The sequence below is a fragment of the Lytechinus pictus genome, chromosome 7 (genome assembly GCF_037042905.1).
Source record: "Lytechinus pictus isolate F3 Inbred chromosome 7, Lp3.0, whole genome shotgun sequence".
NCBI lineage: Eukaryota > Metazoa > Echinodermata > Echinoidea > Temnopleuroida > Toxopneustidae > Lytechinus > Lytechinus pictus.
The window spans coordinates 1844075-1864739 of record NC_087251.1 but is presented as its reverse complement, the minus strand read 5'-3'; the positions used below and the strand labels follow the sequence as shown (position 1 = coordinate 1864739).

Sequence of the window (20665 nt, the reverse complement as noted above, 5' to 3'; positions counted from 1 at the left end):
AAAGGGTGTGAAAAATTCGCGTGCACCATGTGCATATGAATCCTTCGCACGCGAGATGCATTGATCCCATGAGTGAACCTCGCACAACGCATGTCATTTCATAATGAATTTTGACGTTTTCATTCATCACACGAATGTGAGAATTAAAAACACGCCTAAATCTTCACAATATACTAAATTTAGTAATCTTAATCTTATAATGTAATCTAATTTTAAAAATCAGCACGAACTTATCTATAAAAATTGATTTTAAACGCTTACCTCCAAATCTCAGCCAGTTACTCCGTCCGATCCTTAATACTGCGGTGGAAATTACGCAAACAACAATCGAAATGCGAATTTTTCCTATCGAACAGTCTAGATTCAAGTCGCCGGCGCATAATAGGAAATTGTACCAAAAATCAACAGGTTGCATGTCACGTATAATCGCTGATGGCGCTACATCATAAAATAACGCTGAACAGCGAAAAAAATGCGGAGCGCCTAGAACGCAGCCAGCAGTACAGCTGATCTGACGTAAACGACGTAAACAAGCAAGTTTATTAAATAATATCGCGCGCCCTCTCTGTGCGTATAGAGAGAACCAGCTAATCGGGGCCATGCCTGCTTCGACATCAAGAAAAATCATCGATATAAAGTACCAGAAAGACAGAGAGGAATTGAAATTGGCTTCATATCGTTCGGTAAGATTCATATCCAAAGCTTACTTCATGTAAAATGTAGATAAATTTCAAATTTTTAAATAAGAATAAAAAACTTATTGCAAGTGCCGTGCCAGCGGTTATCCTGTGCACGGCGGCGGTAATGTACCCATAGGTGTATTATATCAGATTGATGGCAAAATGCTATAGAATTGGTTTGTACCACATTTAACTCACATGTTTGATGATTTCTGCTTGCAAAATGGTGATATTGTGATGCGTGTTGAGAATATCAGATTTCTTCAAAACGGGCGCTAACGGTGACAAATTTGCCGATCTTTTGCCAATATTTTCATGAATACTGAACTCATCCTAAAGAAACTTACACCAAAGGGTAATTTTAGGTCGCTTTTCACGTTGATGATGTCAGATTTTAAGGATATTGGCTAGTTTCTTAGATAATGACCGTCCGCGAAGTATGGACACGCGCGAAGTTTGGACTCACTGCCATAAAAGTAAATACCACCAGTCTTTCCCCCCGAACCAAACGTTGATCTTCCTTCCGTTGTTGCTGTAATTTATCTTGGAATCAACGATATATTGTCATTTATTTGAAGACTCTTCGAGAAATCGTCGGAATGTGTGATGAAATTTGTCATGATCCTCAGCAGTGCATAGACTTCTACGTAGAGTATGTAACGCGCCCTCTTGTGCTCAATTAAAGAAAGCTAACGGAAGCGACCACACCACTGACCTCTACAGAGCTGTATAAAAATGCTTCTCACCACAGATACCTGTTTCCGGTGATGCTTCTATTTCGGATCTCCGAGATCCAGCGATAGTAGTCTCTTTCTCCCCTGACACAATATTTTTTTTAATTATTTTATACACAATAATAATTGTAGTAGCGCCATCAGCTTAGTTTATTCTATAATGAACTGTATCTTGTCGTATGGTGAAAGGAAATATGCCTTTTTTTGGGGGGGGGGGGGGTTATTGCTTCTTCTCTGGAGGGCTCGATTCCTCTCTTTTTGTTGAGTGCTATCATTGTAAGGGTTAATTATTAATATTATTTTGGTTTATATTATTTTTCATATTGTTGTTGAATATTCATCATCATATCACTTTTGTAAGCCCACATTTTGTACCGTCCTGGAATTAATATGGGTAAAGGGTGAATAGCACTGAAAATAAAAGGGGAAAACATAAATTATGCACTTACCTTGATTATGTGGATGAAGGTCTATCGTGAGACACAGAATCCTGACAGTTCTGTCTCGTTCGTTCTCCTGTCAAAATTGAGAACAAAATGGTTGATCGATACCGAGAACGAATGCGACAGAGGTCTAACTTTTCCTTTTCTTTGGGCCGGAGCTCCCTGGGTTAATATAGGATCTACAATGTATTGTATGTATTAAAAGTTAGTATACTAACCTCGTAGTAGGAGGCTCCTGGAGAGTAAAAATCATTCTACTATCCGTACATGTTGATCTAGGCTTTCTCTCCACGGAGCCTGGGACGGGATGCCATTTCTCTACGCATACTGATGAATTGGGCAACAATAATAATGCTCCAAAATACTTGTTTTCTTTAGGGTTTTGAGCCCAAACTTATGTAAATGGGCTACAATACTATTTGTAAGCTTTTGGCACTAAAGTCTTGAATAAAATTAAACATGAAATAATAGAAAATATTAAAAGTAGAGGAGTGTTTACTTACAGTCTGTTATTGTCACCATCTTGCCATCTTTGTTATCGTAGCTTAGCTGCAAAGACGCGTATAGACACTCATTCAATGAACAAGGCACTTGCCCACTGCAAACATCCTGCCTGTGGGGAATCTACAGGTAGGACTATTGGTATGCCAATGTAGTACACAGGGGCCTGTTGCATGAAATGGTCTTTCGTAGAACCGTTCTACGTAAGAACGAGATATCGCTCAACTGTTTCACAAAGCCGATTTGGGCGATACGAAGAATGGTCCTTGGAAAGACACCTCCAGACGTGTCCTACGTAGGCATGATCTTCTTTGCACACCGCCCGCAACCGCCGGCATTGAGAGAAACTGTATTTGCGGCAAGCCACACTGACATATCACCTTTAAACATTATTGGGGGTTGCACTCTGATGCATTTTATGTGGGATGGCGCCAAGTTATTTTTACATGTGGGCTAGTTGTCATCAATTTCAGGTCGTCTTTTTGCACGGCAAGACGACCAAAAACGGATGTCATTTTAACTTCTCCAGGATATTATGATCAGGGGTAATGTAGGCCCAAATATTTTTTTTAAATATGTTTTCTTTTATTCTCCCTCCGTCTTATCCCCACCCTTTTTCCATTTAAAACAATTAAACTTGAAATATCGAAATGGGCGGCACTATCTCTCTGACCCCTCATGCTTTCTCATTATAGATAAACAACATGAAAACAAATTTCTTTAATAGAAATTATGTAAGGTAAAAAACGTGTTTATAATGTTCAGCAAAAAAAAGTTTTAAAAAGATGATACAAAACTAAGATGTTAAACATGCTAAATCATTTATTTATTTTTATTTCATTTTCTATAATTATTGTTTTTTGCTGAGATTAATTTTAATCAATGAAAATTAATTGTTGGATTTGGGCAAACTTGAGAAGTGAAACAAAACAAAAAACCTGCAGTAACAAAATAGCTAATATTGAATTTAAGATACAGATTAGGCCTATAGCTTACACATCCATCACAATCATTACAAATGAAGATAAGTTCATTAAAGAAAAAGATTATGGAAAGTCCATACAAAGAGGCGCATTTTAAATCGCAGGGTAGGCCCCTTTCGGCCCCTATGTCATGTTAAAGCAATAATGTAGTCTCTATATTCCTTAACTTTGAAATGTTGAACATATTTATTTTTTATATTATTTCTTAAACCTTATATTCTTATATAAACTTCCATAAATAATAAGTGATCGAGGATCGATATAGGATCGTTGTCATTTTTAGCATTATTTCTGTAAATAGTATTTTTTCCATTGCGCCCGGATTGATTCACACCTTTTTCTGTGTTTTAATTATTATTGCAAAGCACTACTTTATCCACTTGGACATGTTTGCAGCAATTTTCATATTTTCATTTTCTTGGGTTATGCAACTGAGGTATGTTCAGGGTTGTAATAAAAAACGTTTTTTATAAAAAAAAACAAATAAAACGTTTTTTATTGTTTTAAAACGTTTTAAAAGTTTTTAAAACGTTTTTTTCAATGAATGATGCAATTTTCTGTAAATCAATGAAACTATACACTACTGACACTAAATACAGTATGATTTAAGCTCTTGATGTTTTAAATAAGAGATGACCACTATTTTGTTAATGAATTTGCAACAGAAAAGTTCATATTTCCCCCAAAATTACTAAATCATGGAAATTGAATGCCTACAAAAAAAGAACACTTAGTAAGTTGACACTTTATTCCTAATACATGTATACATGTAGTCCCAAGGTATATTGAGTCTTGTCAATCGGGGGGGGGGGGGGGGGGGAGAAGAATTCACACAATGGAAGAAATTGACGTACTTGGGGTTTCAAAGCTTAATTTCATTACCGGTAAATCAATATGCTTTATTTCATTTGAATCAATTATACCAATTTTAGTGCATGAAACACAAACTCAATTCAAATCTATAAATAAAGCCCTTGAACTACTTATCTTTTTAATTCAGGAATTCTGATCAAATGTAAAAGTATTTAAACAAATTAGTAGGCCTATAGTATGTTTTTTTAACCGTAATGAGACGGGGGCGGATTCAGCCCCCCCTCGTAATTTTTCGCGATAAATCCACTGCGCAAATTTTTTTTTAATGCGTCACTCACAGACTTTCCTTTTTTTAGTCTAACGCAACTTATGAGACCAAAATCGCGACCCCCTGGTATGCGGTGCCGAAATCACGCAACATTTTGTAAGTGCATGCAGACCCAAAATTGCTCAAAAACGTCAATTCGTGTACAAGTCCAATGCAAATACTGTTCTTAGCCAAAATTCATAAATGTGTCATTATTTTTCCTTTTACCGATTAAAACAATTAATTTCACCTTGTTTATGGTCAAAATATATTCCCTATTTCCTATTTTTAGTTTATGCCATGGGTAATGCTTGTGCCAATTTTCGTTGTGATCTCGCGATCGAAGGGCCCAGATCATAAGGGGGATGGGGGCCTTCAGTCTTCTTAGGAAATGAAATAGCCCAGTCTATTTAGGTTACCGGTAATGTTTTTTTAACTTTTTTATATTTCTTATGTATAGATTTTTTAAACTTTTTTTTATTACTAATAGAAATTTTGGCAATAATTTTCCAATAATTAACAATAAGTACAAACAATGATACAGATACAAATTTTGGCAAGAACTCACATTGGGTTTATACATGAAATCACGTTTTTGAGCGATTCGGGATCTGATAATATGCACTTGTGGTGTATATCATAACTGCACACCCATGCATGCATTCCAAAAATAGTCTAGAACGATATGTCGTGGCCCTGTCGTGTTTATGGATTTATCATAGAAAGTTTTAGGGGGCCATTAAGGTCCCCTGGAATTGTTCGGGTTAAGGTTTGCTAGCTGATTATCTTACACTGTTTAAAGTACTTTTCTTCATCTTTACAAAGCACAAAGTTTTACCGCTTTTGTGTGTACGGTGTACCTCAAGAGTATGATGTCAGGTTTACAGCCTATTGGCAAGAACTCACATTGGGTTTATACATGAAATCACGTTTTTTAGCAATTCGGGATCTGATAATATGCACTTGTGGTGTATATCATAACTGCACACCCATGCATGCATCCCAAAAATAGTCTAGAACGATATGTCATGGCCCTGTCGTGTTAATGGATTTATCATAGAAAGTTTTAGGGGGCCATTGCTAGCTGATTATCTTACACTGTTTAAAGTACTTTTCTTCATCTTTACAAAGCACAAAGTTTTACTGCTTTTGTGTGTACGGTGTACTTCAAGAGTATGATGTCAGGTTTACAGACTATTTGTAAAATATTATTGTGCTTGTGCAACACTTCCATTTCATTCAAGTACTCCCCGGGGTATTTTGATTCTTGTCATTCCCGGGGGGGGGGGGGGGGGGCATTATGGCCCCCCCTTAAGATCTCAGCCGTGGATTGTGTGATCACAACGAAAATTTGCATGATGGTAGAGAATGACGTAATCTACGCAGTTGCATTGGTAAATTTCACTGAATTCATATATGTTTATTTTATATTAATTAATTATGCTAATTTATTCATGAAATCATACGTTTTGCTCTGATTCACTAAATAAAGCTCCTAGAATGCTATTTTTTGGTGAAAATATTCTTTATAGCATTCCTAACAATTGTGAATGAATAAAATTCTGGTACCAAGACCGATTCCTTATGTATTTTATTGTTTTTTTAATTTCTTATGTATTTCTTAGTTTTTTTACTTTTTGTTTTTTATTGTTTTTTCGATGGAAATCGTTCCAGACTTAATTCTAATCATAAACAAGACAAAATTAATTAAGTTTAATCATTAAAAGTAGAAATAATGATACATTTATGAATTTTGGCCAAATACACAATTTGCATTGGATTTGTACATGAAATCACGTTTATGAGCAATTTTGGGTCTGACATGCACTTACATAATGTTGCGTAATGTCGTAACCGCGTATCCGGGCGTCACAAATTTGGTCTCAAAATTTGCGCGAGACTTGAAAGTAAAAAGTCAGTGAGCGGCGAGGTCAAAAAATTTTGCGCAGCAGATTTATCGCGAAAATTGTCGAGGGGGGGGCCATAATTCCCCCCCCCCCCCCGGGAGAATTAGGGTTAACATGTATTTGAGCTCATTTTAAAATATTGTTTCTTTCCCTGTTCAAAAAGTGAGCACAACACTCAGATGTTTGTTAAAATGATAATATTCTTAATGTGGATTGGATCATTGATGTGCACAATTGAACAGGGAGAAAAGGAACAAGACAAAGCAATGGAGAAAGAAAGAAAGAAAGAGGAGAAAAGGAGTGGTGTTGAAAAAGAGTTTTAGTTGGAAGGAAATAATACACCACTTAATAAAAAACGGTATTAAAAAAACAACATTCATCTAAAATCACATTCATGCAAATTTATAACACACAAGTCTATGCGGTGTTTTAAAACACGTTTTTTTTGTAAAAAAAACTGGTGTTTTAAAACGTGTTTTAAAACACACCATTTAAAACGCGCCAACCCTGGGTATGTTTATACTCTAAACACTCACATTTGTATTTCTTGCATTATATCTGACAAATAAAATAAATTAGATTTTTCACACGCAGCCTCTCATATTTTCCTTTTTAGTCTCATACAATCAGACGCTGCTGATTTTGTTTACTCCATTCAAACCCTATTTTTACCTCAACAAATAACATATTAACGCATAATTTGCAAAATTATCATTAGATATAAGTATTCTATAAAAATACAGAATATTGAACTAATAATGTCGAAATTACTTAGTTAAATCAATTTTTATGTCGGACAAGGGTCTCTTTCGTTGAAATATCAATGAACGGTGTCTCTAAAAGGACACGGTGTTCTAAATAAGGTAAATAATGAAAATTTCGATTTTATTCAGTTATTTTTGTGAATCTTTAATTTTTTTTCTCTTTTTACCTCATAAAGTAAGCTCCATACATCAATTCTACGATCAGTAATAAGTAAAACATTATTTAATTTCCTTTTATTGAAATATATGATTTTATGAAAAGTTGTCATTCGGAAATAAAAGGTTCAGGTGACGGTGAAGACTAAATATTTTTCCGATACTATCTATATCAAACAATGTCGCGGACTTGGAAGTAAACGGAAAGCGCTGATTTGTCGCCAATCTTCCTATCTCGTTTCTACGTATTGCTCATCTCGTCATGCAACAGGCCCCAGCACACATATTAAAAAATCATTAAAATATCACTTTTGTGACCAAAAATACTAATTTCTATGCAGTTGCAATTTATTTTTCATTAGTAACTTGGGAATAATTTTTGTATTCAATAGAACGCTCAAAAACATTAATTTTGAGCATATTTTTGTGTGCGCCCTCTATTGGTGGAAAGTAATATGGCAAGAAAATTTTCATTTTCAACCTTTTTAATTTGCAAAAAATAATTAAAAGAATCAAATTTACTTAAGAGCCAAGTTATGTGATGATAAGCTGTAATGGAATCTGACAGTGTCAAACAATCAAGCATTTGTCCCAAAGAAAAAAGAGAAAATAACATTGCCAACCTTATTTTGCCACATATGGAGTACTAACTGAGAACAAGGTTATATCATAACCTTGTTCATTGAATGCGTATAAAACCCTTTCGCCCCCAAAATCAGAAAAATGAGAGGTTTCTTACAAGACCGATCTCGTGTATCCATTTGTAAACACTGCATATATACAATAGGCTTGACGTAGCTTCGATGAGTGATGTTACGAACTGCCGTATTGAAGAACGATTTATACAGTGTAGATTAGAAATATTATTTAATGAATGATGAAATTTAAATCTTGATCGTGAATTTGTTAAATAATTATTTACGATCAAAATTTTAAAAAAATCGATATGTCAGAAAAGATGCACATGTTAAATATTGGGCAGGTTATTCTACATTGAGCTTTGGTCTCAAATTCAAAAGCTCTCAGACTATGTGAGCTGATATCTACATTAACATGCCACCCCCTCAATCTGAAAACAATTATCACCCCCAACTTTCAATAAAATGGTATGAATTTGAACAAATGTATTTAAAACTTTATTTTGATATCAAACATTGTAACTTTACACTACAAAAAAATTAATAAGTATGGTCATTATTCTTGGCACACAATCTAGAGACACAGCAGTGAGAAGACTTCTGTCTAGGTTTTGTAGGGCCATTCAAAGTACACCTGTATACATGACACTTCATGTCAGATCTTGGAGTGAGAAATAATAGATTTAAAGGATACATACTTTGCAGAAAATCATTTTGTAAGGTTGGTGCTGTGAAGAAGACTCAAGATCATATGTTAATATTCCCATTTATTGTTTGCATTGTCCAACAGTCTTGACTGTGTTACATGGGGCCTTCTACCACAAGCTACTCAAGCAATTCGGGACCAGTGTTCAGTGGTAAAAGGCCGCTTCATTGGAGATCCATCACACGAGTATGAACACATAGAAATTCAGAAGTTAGGAGAAGGGGAAGATGCTACAGAGGAAGAAAATACGGTAAGAGAACACAAACCATACTAGTGTGCTATTTCATAAAGCTGTCCATAAAGTTTAATGACTTTTAAGAATAACCTAAATATTACAAGCAAGATATAAATCCCCAAAATAGGGTTGAAATACATGTATGCTATACTATTATAATTGTTGTAAAGCAAACTGTACATGTATATAAATATATATATATTTTTTTTTTGGGGGGGGGGATCAGACAATATATTTTGGATTACCGAATTAGCAATACATCTTGGTATAATCTAAACAAATGTGAGTTTGGGTGAATTCAAAACTACTAGTATATGTATATTTTTTTTTTCTTGTAAAGATAATGATCAAGGAAGAAGATCGTCTTGCAGCAATGATCGCAAAGATTGATGAGGAGGTAGCCATCGTTCCACGGGGAGCCTACGCAAGGAACCCTAATAACCTTGTTTGTAAAAATCGTAGCTTTGAAGGTGGGTACTGGGTAGTATATATTTTTAATAAAATTTGTCTTTGAATAAAGAAAACCAGTTTATGATTTCATAACTGAAGCTGGTGGAAAAGTAATCTTTTTTTTATTATCTCTGAATTTTTGTCTCGCCCACCAGAGGTGAAGGCGAGACTTAGGGATCCAAATGTCGTCCGTCCGTCACAAACCTAATGACACATAACTCCACAACAGTAAGTCACTTTTCAACCAAACTTGGATGGTAGATGGACTTTGGGGACCTGCATATTATGCTGCAGTCGGAGGTCACATGGTAAGGTCAAAGGTCATTTTCAGGTCAACGTTAAAGTTTACATGCAAGACTCTCTTATGACACCTAACTCCGCAACCGTAAGTCACTTTTCAACCAAACTTGGATGGTAGATGGACTTGGGGGACCTGCATCTTATGCTGCATTCGGAGGTAACATGGTTAGGTCAAAGGTCATTTTCAGGTCAACGTTAAAGTTTACATGCAAGACTCTAATGGCACCTAACTCGGCAACCGTAAGTCACTTTTCAACCAAACTTTGATGGTAGATGGACTTGGGGGACCCGCATGTTATGCTGCAGTCGGAGGTCATATGGTTAGGTCAAAGGTCATTTTCAGGTCAACGTTAAAGTTAACATGCAAGACTCTCTTATGACACCTAACTCCGCAACCGTCAGTCACTTTTTAACAAAACTTGGATGGTAGATGTACTTAGGCGACCTGCATGTTATGCTGCAGTCGGAGGTCACATGGTAAGGTCAACGGTCATTTTCAGTGTTATTCCATCCCAGTCATTTCACAATGAAGTTTCGATACAATTCTGTTGCGTGCCCTCGCAAATCACGATATTTCTTGTTATTTTCATAAGTGGGCGAGACACAAAATCGCTTTTGCCTTGGATTATGATACACTCCCTTCTGAGTTTATTTTGATAAAAATGTTTTGTTTGTTTTGTCAAGGTAGCTCAAATCTCATGTATTTATTCTTTTGAATGATGAAGACATGAATTTGTACAGTCAATCACCCATCCATCTAGTCTTACTTTGTTTTAATGTTTCCCCCATTGCTCAACAGTTAGGGGATATGCATGTAGAATTTTAATTCGCAGGGAAAGTTAAAAAAAGGTTTAGACTTGAACTCATTAAAAAGGTGGAAGGTCAATGAAAGTTCAGTCTGAAAGCAAACTTATCACAGGGACTTTTATGGATTTGGGGGTAATTATGACTGCAGCATGCCAGTAGTACAACACTTTGTATTTATGTCAATGATTTTTGTTCAACAAGGATATTTAGAACAATAGAGAGCATGCTTACATAGTTTCCACCGTTTTTGTTCAGTATGGAGATTACCAGTATTTTGTTTTATTTTATGTATAATGGTCAGGACTCTCTGTCACTGAGGCGGGGAAGCTTCACAACTACTTCCACTTCCGAGAGGCAGTGCGATTGAATGAGAAGACTCTGTTAGAGAAAGCTGACCTTGATAAATCAATAGACTTTCTAGATGCTATCCATGAAGACATTCCAAGAGGTAAGTTATTTTACTTCTCAGTTTGCGGGAATAGACTTCAGTATGTGGTTCATCCCAACATTAAAATCGTATTGGGTAAAATATTCTGCCATTTTTTCCCCGAGATCAAACATGCTTAATATGGCATATTTTTATGTTTGTTAAGAAGTTTCTTTTAATCCAATGATTTGTGAATTTATTTCACTCAACATGGTTGCTTGATATAAACTGCCAAGGGAGAAAGGAAAAGGGGTGTTAGATTACTGGCAGGTCACTTTTATTGAAAAGGAATACAATTCAAGATTGAATCTGACATTGCGGTCTTTATATACATGTAGTTGCAAAAGCTGCTTTAACTGCATAACACTTAAGTTAGTGCAATTGCTTATATTAGAAATGTTTTTTATTATTACCGTTCTAGGCGGTTCCTGGTCCTTGGACTTTGCACGTGGGAGTGGACTGGTAATCATACGCAGTCTTCTTTGGCCTGGGTTGAGTTTCTATCATGTGCCAAGCTCAACAAAGTTTGGTTATATCTACAGTGGTACAGGAGAACAGAACAAGGATCTTCCTTTCATGCTTTGAGTCAGATTCTTGTCTTGAGTTGACTCTTTAAAAATAAGTAAGGAAGCCCCAAAACTGAGCAACTTTTCTGCATGTTTAAATTCAACCTTTTACCGCAGTAGAGCTCTTACTGATACATGTTAAGCAATGTTATTTCATGTACATGTATTTGACAGAGTTTTTATCTTTACAAATGACTTGATGTCAGGGGGAGGATAGAAATGACTTTAGAAATTTGGAGTTGAAGAGCTATGGAAATCCATGAAAAATTAGTTCCCTGAGGCAGCCAAAAATCAAAGCATTTATATTTACCACATGTATACAAATTTATGCTGTGGTCATTCAATTCTAAACCTTTCATTGTACTTTGAAAGGAATAAAAGATTTTACCGTTTAACACTTTATTTGTGTGTATTAAACTAGCAATTTGTTTGTCCAATTTCAAGTGTAAGAAAAAATGAATAGTTTATATTTTGGTTTATGGGGGAATTTCAGCCAAGGTGTTACATATATGTCATCTAGGAAAAAATAGTTTAACTGGTTATGTTAAGGCCTTCTGTGTCCGATTTTTTACAAAATCTTTAATTGAAAATATGAGATCTTGACAGTTTTGTCTGTAATATATTACAGCCATTTCATCCTTCATTTATTATGTAAATATGTAAATAAACTTGATGAGAGGTACGTTTTATTATCACAGTGTGAGATGGTCATTCTTCTCAGCATATTATTTATTGCCTGGACAATAAATAATATCCATGTCCGTGTTGAAGCACATAGCAATGTTTTAAGGTATGTGTTATACAAGAACTGAGTATTATTATCATTGTTGTGTCTTCTACCATTGTCATCAATCAAAATGTCATGTCAGCATTCGTTTTGAAATTAGATATTTGATGTCTCTAAAAAATATATAAAGTTGAGGCAAAAGTTTACAAACACCCAATGGAATTCAGTGAAATTTGTTCGCTTGCCACATAAATAGAAATATTACCTTGGCGAATTTGGTATCAAATGAAAGAGCAAATTAAGCTCTTTCACATGATTGGTACGCCGTTGGGATTAAAGTATATTTCAGGTGGAATTTTCTTTGAAGAAAAAAAGTAATATTCATGCCAAATGTATGGTTATTATATTTTCAAACATCGTTTCATATAAATATTTAAATGTCAAATCTCTGATTTATATTACATTTTCTATCATGATAAGTCACCACTGAACAAAAAAGTGTATCTGAAATGTTTGTGTTGAGAAGTAACTAGCACAAATATGAAATGTTTTCGTCAAGTTTTTATTTTTAATTCGTCCAAAATATGAAGATTTTTTTGGGAAAAAATGACACCTAAATATTTTTCAGCTCATGATGACAAAGCAATGTGATGAAGGGGCATGATTTACTCATTTGTTTGATATCAAATTTGTCATAGCGCAAATATTTTGTACGATAAAGTAAATTTTATGTTTGGCAAATGTCAACTTTCCTTTCAATTTCCTGGGTGTATGTAAACTTCTGGCCTCAACTTTATATATATATACTGTATATACAGTATATATATATATATATATATATATATATATATTTATATACAGTATATATGTATATATATATATATATTTATGCATGAGTCACTTTGTTGGAAACACCTTCATTCTTTGATTAATTTATTATACTAAAGTATGAATAATATATCTCACAAATGGTATGCCATTTTTGATGGGGGGGCGGGGGCAGGGGCACCTAAGGAACGGGAAACGTCATTATTTTATTGAATAATATGGTTAATATAGAAATACACAACACAAATATTTTTTCAGTCTATATTTCCCCCGATTACTGAGGAAATCATAAAGGTGTAGAGGCCATCCACACTGTTATAGTGCTGCCCCTGGAAGCAATTTTACAGCAGTCATGAACAAATAAGAAATTGCAGTGTCTAACATTGATATTACATGACATTTGTGCCAGCTACAAGCTGGAAATTTCAATCAATAACTTTGAAGCTTTGTAACTGATTTTATTAAAATTTTCATAAATTTTCCTCGTTTTTTTCCACCAATTTATCTTTAGAAAGGACATTCCATGTAATTGCAAACCAATTCTGAATTATCTGTTTATTGCAGGAACATCAAGTTCATTTAGTTTGTCAGAAACAATGTTTTAAGTATTCTTCTAAAGGTATGTGAATGTTATTTCAATGTTACACATGAAAGGTGACACAGTAAAGGCACGTTATTGTTTTTTGAAAAGGTTGTCCAATTATTTATTTGTTTGTTAAGGATGTATTCCTTTCTTGTAATAAATTACTTTATCAAAATATGTAACTAATGATGTATTTTTTTTCTTTTATCTCCTGTACTTATTTTCTTCTATATGAATATAAAAAATTCCCCAAACCCTTGGCAGATCAATTCGAGCTAATCAAGGAAATAAAATCTATTTACATGTTTGTCCAAAGTTATTTTGGTCAGTTTTTTCAAGTTACTTATTAGTAGAATTCTGATTCTGGGATATCAACTTACACAGAAAATGGGCTCATACACTCTTAAAATGTTGGGCAACATACTGTCCACACAACAATTGGTTAAAAAAATTATCCAACTCTGGGTAGCTTTCAACCAATACCGTGTAGTTTTCACCCAAAGCACACATTACTGGTTTAACTACCCAGAATTGGATCCCGGGAATTTGATAAAGTTTTAACCAGTTGTTGTGTGGACAGCATGTTGCCCAACATTTTTAAGAGTGTATGCAAGTAACAATTTCCAATGTTTAACTCAGTTTTGGTAGTTATCAAGTAGTCAAGCGTTAAAGATATGCACAAAAAGATGATTTCGCTTGCATTTACTAACGATTTTTCAAGCTATCTTATGCGAGCTCAAGCTTTTGCACAATCTGATTTTTTTACTTTTCGGAATCATATTTTAGGAAGAACGTAGCTGAAATGTTGCACGAATGAAATTAGTTATTAGAAATAAAAAAATATCTCATTTCAAGACGAAACTGAATACCTGCCAGATTGTCTGGTTACAATAAAGAAAGATGTAAGCTATCCACATATGGCAGTCAATAAAGCTGCCTTTCATTTTTTTTCTCGGCTTGACTGCTAAACCAAACGCAAATGCTAGCTCGAGGCAACGGATGGCCAGTGAGGGGAGTGGCATGTGCTTGCACGAGAGGAGTGAATGGTCAGGCGACAAGCATATAATGGTAATGAATGGGAAATTGAACATATGATTTAGTTTGCTTTCTCTGAGCAAACATTTGTTAGTCACACTAGTTCGAACTCAAAGAGTTATAAGCTTTCTGTTACCAGCAATTGCTTATTCGTATACATGTATATACCAATTCAAGCAAAGGCTACCAAATTGCTAGAAAAAGAAACTGCTACTTTTCATGTATTCGGCTCATTGTCTAGAATGTCACAACTGAATCTCCATTTACCTTCACCAAGCTTTTGGGAATCTTTATTTGATAGTTTGATCACTTGTATAATCATGATCAAGATCAAATATGTAAAATCCATTGAGGGGATGCGGCTGCTAGTTGAACACTTTTAAACAAAGTGTTTTTAAAAGGTTCAAAATGATGAATATAGCAATTATGTAATTACATCAGGTATCTGACAGAGTCTGTTATAGCTGGCATGAATAATTCTATTAGAAAATTGATCTAATGTACCGAAAACCGAGAACTTTCAAGGAATTGAAGAAAAAAATCCTATTTGAATATAGCAATATTAGCAGCAAATGGCTGTTCGCAATGTTACATGAAACTCTACAAACATGACAAGGCAAATGCAGACGTCTCACTTATAGCAGATGCCGATAAAATAACAATTTATTGTAACAGGTGAAACACATCACCAGGGTAAGGACCATATTTTGCCGTTATTTGAATATAACTAGTTGAAAGACGATACAGGCGTAAATTAATTTATGCCATACTATACTCTTGACTCAATTATATAGCACGTCACATCTAGTTATTCATAAAGATCATACTATTTATAAAAATAAACGGCTTGTAAAACTCCATCCTGGATATGGCATGTTGTTAAAACCCAATCCATCTTTACTAAAAGGTCTGTTGTCGCTAAAATGCAATTTGTCAAATTGCTTGCAGAACTTGCAGAATGTTATATATATGTATATATATATATATATAAATCAAAGAGTTATATATATATATATATATTGTTACTGCGACGCATTGCGCGCATTAATTGTGATGTAATTAGTGTAATTTTAATCTTGATTGCTGCGTCATGGTTGCCATGTATATTTGCGCATAATAATAATAATAATCATAATAGTTGCGCGCGTATTATAAATAATTGTCATTGTTTAAGTATTACGAAGGAAAAGAACTGTGTCCAGTCCAGTATACAGAAAGAAACAGAAAGCCATATGTGGTAAGTTTGATTACTTTTATTTGATTATTAATTGCACTCTGTTATTTACCAAATATTTATTATGAGAATAATGATGAATGAATGTTGTTTTTATGTAAATATGAATCTAATGTGTAAACGAGAAAATAATATGTCTGTGTATTTATGATTCTTGTATATCTGTTTTATAATTTTCAGAATGTTATCTGCAACGCTAAATCTACAAAATATTTCTACGATCATTAATCGACAATCATCTATATTAAAGAGTTCTTTAAATCGTATGAAACTTGTCCTGTCATTCGTCGTATATTATTGGAAACTCCTCTTTTATAGACACAGCCACAATAACATTCAAATTAAGCATCAAGCTGAATAACATTCAAAAAGCTGACAATGGACATGATGGAGAGAAAAGATAAGCGTGATAAGGAAGAATGCGGATCTCTCAAGTCAAAGTGCAGTTCCACGAGGACCGGAGTAAGTCTAGCGGTCTCTGTAGAGCTGGAAATGTTGGAGTTAAAAAAGAAGGCCGCCGCCATGCAAGCAAAATTGTCTTTCAAAGAAAAGGAAAAGAAAGTAAAGGAAATGGAAAGAAAAGCCAAGATGGCACAAGAAGCATACGAAGAGATGCAAGATGCATTAGTCTGCGAGATAGAACTCGCAGAAAACGAAGCTAAGTTAGAAGTGCTGGAAGAATTTGGAAAGGAGAATGGATTAGAGAAATCATCCCTATTGGAAGGACTTGATATCAATAAAGAAGCTGATATGGAAAGATTTCTGAAGTCATGCGAGGCAGATGTAACGCCTCCTCCAAATCTTGTAGCGGGGCAGTCGCCGCAGAATTTCCAAGTACCTTCTACCCAACAGTCAGGATGGGAGCATATTGCCAAATCACTGGAAAGATGTGTTACTCAGCTCGGCAACGTAAGTCTCCAACAATGTGCCGCTAATCAGGAAATGTTGGCATCTCTTCAGCTACCTAAGATAGACATTCCCATCTTTAATGGAGACCCCATGACCTACCCAATGTGGAAGCATGCATTCATAAGTATGATAGATAGCAAGCCAATGGGATCTACCACCAAGTTGATGTACCTGAATAATTATGTAACAGGAAAACCAAAGGATGTCGTCCAGCATTTCATGCTGATAGGAAGTGAAGATGGCTATGAAAGAGTGATGAGTGTCATAAGTGAGAGATATGGAAATCCAAGCATCGTTAGCACAGCCTACATGAATAAACTTGCCGCCTGGCCAAAGATAGGACCAAAGGATTGCAACGGTTTGATGGAGTTCGCAGATTTCCTAGGAAAAGTAAAGGCAGCAAAGCAATCAGTAAAATCTCCTGGAATCTTAGATTATCCACAGGAGAATGCCAAACTTCTAGAGAAATTGCCTGTATATCTCGAAGGAAGATGGAGAGATGAGATTGACCGTCAAAGAGAAAACATCGACCAACAAGAATATCCATCATTCTCAAAGTTCGAAGAGTTTGTGAGAAGGGCAGCTAACAAGGCCAACATCCCTGAACTTGCAGGCCTCAGAGAAACCTCGAGAAGTCTTGGAGCATTGGGTCCTAAAGCAAGAACCTTCGCTACAGATGGAAGGAGGGTAAAATCGGAATGGTCGAAAAATGGAAGCTATGCAAAATGTCCTTGGTGTAAGGAAGACCATACCCTAGATGAATGTGATGATTTCGTCACCAAGCCTATGTATGACCGGAAGGCATTCTTCAAGCGGAGACTGTGCATGGGATGTGGGAGGACAGATAGTCATCGTATCAAGGAGTGCCAAGATCGACGATCGTGCAAGGAATGTGGCGGTAGCCATCTGTCCTGTCTACACTATGCTACCAAGAAGACTGAGCATGCAGGTTTTGTCAACTGTACTACAGTATGCTCAATCCAGGATCAAAACGGCAGAGATCATAGTATGATTGTACCAGTCTGGGTGAGACATCAAGAAAATCCAAGTAAAGAGTGCCTTGTGTATGCAGTGCTTGATGATCAGTCAAATGTAAGCTTCATGTCAGAGAAACTGCGTGACAAACTCGGCGTAAAGGGAGCTTCAACAAATCTGCAGCTGACAACAATGCATGGAAGTTCTAACATCGAAAGTAAGAAAATCAAGGGTCTGGAGATACAAGACTATAATAAGGAGCATGTAATTCAACTACCAGTGGCCTTTGCAAGACAGGAAATACCAGCCAGCAGGTCACAAATACCCAAGAAGGAGGTGGTAAATCACTAGCCTCATCTTCGTCAAGTTGCGGATGAAATGATACCCTATGATAGAAACATTGATGTGTCACTCTTGATCGGAAACGATTACCCAAGAGCTATCCGGCCTCGACAAGTAATCACTGGAGGGGAGGATGATCCCTATGCTCAAAAATCTCTCCTAGGTTGGGGAATTATTGGAAAAGTCTGCCTGACATCTGAAAGTTCAGGTGCTGTTGTTTGGAACAAAGCTACAAGTTGTGAGAGCGTGAAGTTTGCAGTCCCGTCAACAGCGAAAGAAATCCTCTGCCCGCAGAAAGTCATTGCGATTCTCGAGAAGGACTTTGCTGATGAAAACATGGGAGGGCAGTCTATCTCAATGGAGGACAAGAAGTTCCTGCGAATCATGGAGAAAGGAATAAGGAAACGACCAGACGGACATTATGAGATGCCCCTCCCTCTCAAGACGCCTAACACATCGCTACCATACGATCGCAAAGTAGCAGAGAACCGATGGAAACAACTAAATGCCAGGTTTAGAAGGAACCCAAAGTTTATGGAAGACTACATAGAATTCATGAAAGATGTGCTTGAAACATGTGCTGAAAGGGCTCCCTCTAGCTACAAACAAGGAAAGGTAAACTATGTACCCCATACTGGTGTCTATCATCCCAAAAAGCCAGGGAAAATACGTGTGGTCTTTGATTGCTCAGCAAAGTGTGAAGGAATCTCACTCAATGACAACCTCCTACAAGGACCAGACTTGACTAATGGCTTAGTTGGAGTACTGTGCAGGTTCCGCCAAGAAGAAGTTGCTGTCGTTGGAGACATCAAAGGAATGTTTCACCAATTCTTCGTGTCGGAGGAAGATCGGGACCTTCTCCGTTTCTTGTGGTGGGAAGATGGTGACCCAAACAAAAACGTGATCGAATACAGGATGAAGGTTCACCTATTCGGCGCTACTAGCTCACCTGGATGTGCTAACTATGGCTTCAAGAAAGCAGCAGATGATGGCGAAGCTGAGTTTGGGTCCGATGCAGCTTCATATATTCGAGATGACTTCTATGTCGACGACAGACTTAAGTCAGTCGCAACCCCAGATGAAGCCGTGAGTGTCATGAAAGCAAGTCAAGCAATCTGCAGTAAAGCTGGACTGAGATTACACAAGATGATGTCTTACAATAAGGAGGTTCTGCAGAGTTTTCCTATCGAAGACAGAGCTAAGGGTATTGCTGACTTGGACCTAGAAGTTGATCCACTACCAATAGAGAGAGCATTAGGTGTATTCTGGTGCGTGGAAAGTGATACATTGCAGTTCCGAATTGAGCTTAAAGATCGCCCTCTTACTAGACGGGGAGTTCTATCCACTGTTGGCTCAATTTATGACCCTATCGGCCTTGCAAGTCCAGTGACTCTGAGAGGAAAGCACATTCTCCAGGACCTCTGCAGAAGGAAACTTGATTGGGACAGCCCCTTACCCGATGACGTCAGACCACAGTGGGAGAAATGGAGATTTGAAATAAGTGAACTCGAGAAACTAAACGTCCCAAGATGCTACAAGCCTCCAAACTTCGGCAAAGTAAAGCGTACAGAGTTACATCACTTTTCAGATGCAAGTTTTGATGGTTACGGACAGTGCTCTTATATTCGCCTGGTGAATGAAGAGGACAAAGTGTGTTGCTCTCTCGTGACAGCCAAATCAAGAGTAACCCCACTCAGACAGATGACTATTCCCAGACTCGAACTGACGGCTGCCACTGTATCAGCAAAGATGAGTACATTTCTAAGGAAAGAATTGACAGTGGCTAAACCTCAAGAATTCTTCTGGACAGATAGTCAAGTGGTCTTGGGTTACATTCGTAACGAAGCAAGGAGATTCCATGTCTTCGTGGCAAATAGGGTGCAACAGATACATGACGAAACAAACCCCAAAAGATGGTTCTATGTGAACACAGAAGACAACACTGCTGATGAGGCGTCTCGAGGGATGACAGCAAAGGAGCTCGTTGAAAGTAGCCGCTGAATGGTTGGACCGAAGTTTCTTCATGAGAAAGGAGAATTCAAGATTCCTACAGAGCAGTATAAAGCCAGCTGTGAGAAAGATGACCCAGAAGTTAGACATGTGTCGACTTTGTCTACAATGACTGCTAGAGCCAACCACTTCGAGATTAGTCGCCTCCAGCATATCTCAAGCTGGCAACGTGCCAAGAGAGTGGTAGCACTATGTATGATGTTCAAAAGTAAACTACGAAAGAGAGAAGTGAAGAGGAAGACAAGCCCTAAATTGAACCGTCCACTCCAACGTGTTATCTTGACAGTTGCAGAAGTCGATGCAGCAGAAACTGAAGTAATCCGAAACTTGCAAATAGAACATTTTCGTGACGAATTGATGGTACTTCGCAACTTAGGCTCTGGTGAGCAAAAGGACAGACAAACAGCAAGGAAGAGAAACAGTGAAATCAAGCCAATCAGTTCTCTATATCGTCTAGATCCATACATTGGCAGTGATGGTATCATGCGAGTTGGTGGACGAATCGACAAAGCTGCCGTACCTGACGAAATCAAGCATCCCGTCATCATGCCGAGAAATTCTCATATGACGACATTGCTCATAAGACACAAGCATGAGCAGGTTAA

The 20665-nt window shown here is 36.6% G+C and overlaps 2 protein-coding genes across 2 annotated transcripts; both read left to right on the top strand.

Annotated features, from left to right (window-relative positions):
* Window positions 1-8699: 8699 nt before the first annotated feature.
* Window positions 8700-12109, top strand: LOC129265621 (radial spoke head protein 9 homolog; the record flags this gene model as incomplete). The annotated part of the gene is made up of 4 exons (XM_054903595.2): window positions 8700-8882; window positions 9208-9337; window positions 10726-10872; window positions 11273-12109. Coding segments are annotated over 4 exons (624 nt in total), but the record flags the coding sequence as incomplete, so codon positions are not given.
* Window positions 12110-18086: 5977 nt separating this feature from the next.
* LOC129265622 (uncharacterized) lies at window positions 18087-20051 on the top strand. Its single transcript, XM_054903596.2, has one exon. It carries the CDS (start codon window positions 18087-18089, stop codon window positions 20049-20051), a length of 1965 nt encoding a protein of 654 aa, XP_054759571.2.
* Window positions 20052-20665: the final 614 nt, after the last annotated feature.